Here is a 6000-nt window from a genome sequence, read left to right as displayed (position 1 = left end):
AAATGAAAACTGTCTGGCCATGTAACACACTTAAAAACAGAATGAACAAGAATGCATTATTTTAAATATCTATGCACTTATAAAATATTTAATGGAAAACAAAATAGTGTAAAATAATACTCAATCCCTAAATACAATTACTGCAGTATCTAAAGTACTTCTCTTGTAATATTGGGAGTGAAGAACTATGCACATATTTTCCTATTCATTTCAGATTTATACAATAATATACCCTCTAGTGTATTGAACAATTGACCCAGTATCAACCAACAAACATTTTCCCAGAAATCCATTTGAGAGGTCAGCAATGCATAAGGACATAACCGTGCCTTTTATTCACTGCAGTACATTACCAGTGGAGTGTGATGGGCCCTGAATAATAGAGAGGAATACAATGCTAAACTTGATATAGATCTGTTTCAAAGTAACAAAGGATCCCAAGAAGTGAATCTTGGAAAATCTGTGTCCTTCTCACCAGATATCAAATGTGATATAAACAATTAGGCATGGGAAGATACATTCTTTGGTTAATGAATACGCCACCCCATCTGAAGTTTTCTTACCTGCATTGGTAATGCTAAACATTGGTTCATAGATGCCTGCTTCTGCCAATGTTTATACAGCCTATGCAATTAGCAAATGAAAATGATGAGAAAACTACAATTCCACACCATTGCCAGCATGCATCAAATTTTGATTCCAATGTGACTATAAGAAAACCTTATGAGCACTTAAGATTAACAGTGGTATTGTTTTGACTAGAGGATGCAGAAAGTCAGTCTTTTTGATGTATTACATCTCATGTGAAAGCCTTCTTGATGAATTGACTAACAGCCCTTGTTTCTGATCCTTTAGTATGTTAAAAAAAGATATACCAATATATTTGTGATTGTGTCTTATTGAGTATATGTAACTATAAAAAACAGATAACAAATTGTATATTTGTAGTTATTTTATTGATAGGCCACAGTTCTTGCATATTACAACTGTAGGCTTTTATAAGGCAAAAGCAATATGAATCCACCAGCTAACACAGAAACAAAAGCCTTGGGAGAAGGGATGAACCCTGGAACATGCAGCTACTGCTTAAAATGCAATGTACAGCATCATATATACAAAACAACTGTGGAACAAAGAATAATGTTGGACCTTTCATATTATTGAAATACAAAGAATTATAAACACATTTTCAATTTCAGGAATGGTTAAAACAAGATAGATAAACAGGAAACTTTCTTTTTCATAAACATTATGTAAACGTTCTCCCTAACTAAAACAGAACACTTTAGGGGTCATAACTTACTAAAACATAAAAAAAAAATAAAAAATCTTCATTTTTCTTTGACAAGATATCACAATGGAGCAATGAGGATATTGCATTTCTAAAATACCAACTCATTGAAATAAAAATCTTGGCTCAACAACATTTTGTTAGTAAAAGGTGATAATGTAGAAAGTCAAGCCAAATGAAGAACTACATTCTAAAAATATATTTAAGAAGCGCAAGGGGGGAAAAAAAGAAAACACACAATTTTTTTGCCTTAACTTAATACAGGAGCTAATTTTATTTTAAACAGTTGGCATCCACTTAAAAACAAATAAAAAGGACCTCTACACTCATCTTCACAACAATGTACCATCAAAGTATATACAGTACGTCAAAGAAGCGTCATATGTGTTTAACAGGGACACACCTAGCGGAATTCCTAATGATCTCACTTAACATTGTCAAACAAATGGTACTCCATATTGCTTAGGAACATATAAATGAATTTAGAAATGAATGAATGAAAGACTGGTGCTAACTTTATTATCACACAACTAAAATGTCAATCTTTTATTATTATTTTTATTATTATTATTACTGTTGCGGTTCCTTCATGGGCATTTAACAGCTGACAAAAAATCCTAGAGTAGCTAACTGAATAACAGGGTTGGTACATGCATTGGTTACCAGACTAAGTCAGAAATGGGGCTCTGTAAGTGATTATCTAATCATCGTCTTCATCCTCCTCATCACTGTCCCTCATTGTTATTCCCTGGAGACCGGCGCCCCCTTCACTCACAGAGGAGGTAGCCTCTTCTAGAGTTAGTCGGTTACGAACAGTATCGTACATCTTGCTGTTTAAGGTTGAATCGAGGACTCCTTGCAGTCGAAAATCCCTATATTTTTTCTACAAGACGGCAAAAGAAAAAAAAAAAAGTATTATTAAAGCGTTCATGGCCATTTTGTCTTAACTTTTTTATAAAATCTTTTTTTTTTTTTTTTTAACTCATTTTAAATGATGTAAGGATCTTTGATGAATCCATGCTGCAGTGCTGCACTTTTAATAAGTTTGAAGAAATACAACTGCCTACCCAGTCAAATGAACAAAAACAAAAAAAAATACAATGTGGTATTTTCATGGTTTATCCCCACAATTTCACACTGAAATATTTATTGTGTAACAAAGTACGAAATGTCACTTTCAGGGCATGTTATGTCACCTTTGTGACCCCTTACAGGGGTCACCAATTGTATGCAGAGGTGTTCAAATTTATTCCAAAAACAGCCTTGATTTGCATCCTGTAAATGATCTTTGAAACACATTCTTTATTGGCAGCTGGCAGGCAGCATGCTCATTTAGTAGTACATTAAATTAGAATTTGCACAAAGGGTTCTAAAGCATCCATCTCATAACACATGCAACAAAAAATGTTGCTGAATACTGTATAGTGTCAGGACACCATTTTTTCTATGCATTTACTTTAAATATTTTATCAGTGTGAAGCATTTGCCTTTTGTTTATATTTCATAGCCACATTAAGTATCTTTGTATTTTATATGCATATTTAAAAAATATATTACTGCTATATTACTCGGCAAATCCATTTTTTCTGCAAATCTATACTTGCTACCATATCATCAAAGTCCTATATCAATACCATCCCTCTTTTTTTCATACATATACATTACCTTTACAATCCTAATAAGAATTTTCAGCTGATAAAGATGAAGTTGCAGATCCATCCGGTCTGTCAGCCAGGTGCATATAAGATTCATTGAACTGGTATACCATTGCTGAAAAACAGACAGACAGCATTCTCCAACACACTAATCACATGTTGCCTAGTAAAATGCTTTACACATTCTCCTCCAGGAGCTCAGTTGCTTCAAATCCCTTTGAGCTCAGGTAAGAAATCAGAAGTTGAGCTTGTGAAAACAAGAGAAGATCCCCCATCAGAAGAAGGCACACCTTAAAGAGTAAGTAGTGGGGTTCCAAAAATATAGAGCATTACATGTCCTCGGTGTTGCTACAACTGTTTAAATAGCGTACCTGTAATTTATCTTTTCATTATTAACATCCTGACAACTTTTTACACTTATAACTTTAAAGTCTGTTTCAAAGCTCTTTTCAAAATGGCCGCTCTAGTGCATTGATAGTGTAAGGATTGTTGCCCACAAAAGCCAGAGCACTAGTTGTTATGTTTTAATCGCTCTGCCTGCAGTGATTTAGAGGGCAGATCTCAAACCCCAGTGCACTAGCGCGGCCATTTTGAAAAGAGCTTTGAAACAGACTTTAAAGTTATCCGTGTAGAAAGTTGTCAGGATGTTAATAATGAAAACATAAATTACAGGTACGTTATTTAAACAGTTGTAGCAACACGTGGGGATGTGTAACGCTATATTTTTCCGAACCCGCTACTTACTCTTTAAGGCAGTTCAGCTTACAGTAAATCCTGACTATACTGATCTGTTTAAATTAGAATAGAACTGGCAACACTGTTTTACAAAGCATTCATTACACTATAGTAACACAATGTACTCAAATGGTGTGGTTACAATGTTGTGACTGTGTAATTAATACAGGACGTAAGCAGTAGGAGACAAACAGTCCTAAATACAGGGACTTAATACCATTGGGTTAGCTGAACTGCACTACTGCAGCTGACTACAGGATATGATTTTTTTTTTTTTTACCAAACCAGTTGATTAAATTGAAAATCCAATGTTTAGAAGAACTGCTGTTTAATATACAAAACTGATTTCCAACTAATGACCATTAAGAAGGACGACATTTACAATATTGCAGCTACTCTGGGTTTTACATGAAGGGCACTTTCTTCAAGTTTAGGAGTTAAGAGTTAAGACGGACAACAATATTTATTGTAATCCCAACAAGAATTTGGAATAAACCCTTAGCACTGCCAAGTGCTAAAAGTATTACCTATTTGAACTAATTTCTAATCAAGGCAACATTAAAAGTCACTGTAAATCGATATATATATATATATATATATATATACACACACACAGTTTAGTCTTGCACATTCTAAACCATTACAACACCTGTTACAGTAGCTTGGACTTGAATTTAAGTCAAAATAATAACCAAAATATGACATTAACATTTTAGTAATTCCCTAGTAATGTGTTGTGCCACGTGACTGGATATTAATGAATTAAATCACACATTTATCCAGACAAGGTCATATTAAAAAGCCACCCAATCCTTCAATCGAAACGGAATACGCATTGAGATGCAACACTTAAACGTCTCAAACGCAAAGGAGAGGCCTGTATTAAAAAGGTATTGGTAATATAGAAATGATATCATTTCAAGTGGCTGTGAACATACATCACCTTGGGTGCATTTAAACGTAGCCCTATCCCTGTGAAAAATGCTTGCAGCAGTGTTGTTGCAGGCTGCCACCCCTGCAGTGCAGTGAGTCTCTGGAGTGTTTGCGATTTTTAACACATGCTCATATATTCCGCTAGTGATTGAGAAGGAAATATAGTATTTATTTATTTATTTATTTATTTATTTAGGTTTGTTACATGTAAAACATCAACACCAATTGACCCAACCTGTTTAAATCTACTAAAATAATACATTACAGGAGTGAAATATGTGAAAAATGTGAGAAAGTTTACATATTCATTGTGCTTTTTGTTGCTTTTATATTTTAAATGAACTAATTATATATATATATATATATATATATATATATATATATATATATATATATATATATATATAAAGAATGGAGTGCTTCATTAAAATATGTACTTAGTGTACAAGACAGTGTAAGAAGTGCTATGGTAGAATATGTTTGAAACATACAAACTATACGCTAACACTAATAATTTTAATTTCAATTATATATATATATATATATATATATATATATATATATATATATATATATATATATATATTAGCTCAAAGAGCCAGCTGCCCTATACATTACATATGCAATCTTTAAGAAAACCGTAGGTGCTGTATTAAATGTTTCGAAGGTTCTTTGGCTACTCAGGAATTCGAAGATTGTTTTAAACCTTCAAAGTTCGTCAGACGCCATTCACGCACTGTGTTTTTTTTTCTTTGTTAACAGAAATTGTTTGACAATGTGTGAATACTATAAATCACACATTAAATGTCACTCACATGCAAAATTCATTTTTTTTATTTGTATAATGCATATCACTTAAACAAAAGTTTTTGTATTAAAATCCAAACAAAATCTTATACGTAGTAACTCTGTATGTGCCGCTGCCGTGTACGGAGCAGGGTATATCCAAAGCACTTAGGGGTACCTAGCGGTTGGAGTGCTTCATTAAAATATGTACCGAGTTCCTAGTGTACAAGACAGTGTAAGAGAAGTGCTATGGTAGAATATGTTTGAAACATACAAAATATACGCCAACACTAATAATTTTAATTTAAAAAACTGAGGACCGTCCGTCCCTCCCCGCTCCAGCTCGTGTTAACCAGAGGGCAATTTCTTCGTTCGCCATCTCGACAGCAAAAACGCTGTACAGCGTAAACTGTATTGAAAGAAATGTCTCGAGTCGAAACCCCTCTGCCGTTTGGGGTTTTTTTTTGTTAAATGCCCAGACGACAAAAAAAAAAAAAAAAAAGTTGAATGAAAACTGTGCATGCGACTGTTGATGTATCATGGAGGCACATCCAATCTCTGGGGTCACTTTACAATCGTAAGTTCATATTATTATTATTG

General features: G+C 33.6%; 1 protein-coding gene across 20 annotated transcripts in view; it reads right to left on the bottom strand.

Annotated features, from left to right (window-relative positions):
• Nucleotides 1-1260: 1260 nt before the first annotated feature.
• The window catches only part of LOC117413889 (calcium-dependent secretion activator 1), a 103595-nt gene continuing 98855 nt past the window's right edge, over nucleotides 1261-6000 (bottom strand). For all 20 annotated transcript variants that reach the window (XM_058999688.1, XM_058999690.1, XM_058999695.1 and 17 more), the window contains 2 exons: nucleotides 2957-3061; nucleotides 1261-2174 (listed from right to left, as the gene is read on the bottom strand). In XM_058999688.1, coding sequence (XP_058855671.1) covers nucleotides 1992-2174; nucleotides 2957-3061 — 288 coding nt within the window. In that variant the 3' untranslated portion in view covers nucleotides 1261-1991. The remainder of the gene's footprint in view (nucleotides 2175-2956; nucleotides 3062-6000) is intronic.

This window comes from Acipenser ruthenus, chromosome 25, assembly GCF_902713425.1.
Source record: "Acipenser ruthenus chromosome 25, fAciRut3.2 maternal haplotype, whole genome shotgun sequence".
Classification (NCBI taxonomy): Eukaryota; Metazoa; Chordata; class Actinopteri; order Acipenseriformes; family Acipenseridae; genus Acipenser; species Acipenser ruthenus.
This window is presented reverse-complemented; position numbering and strand designations above follow the sequence as displayed.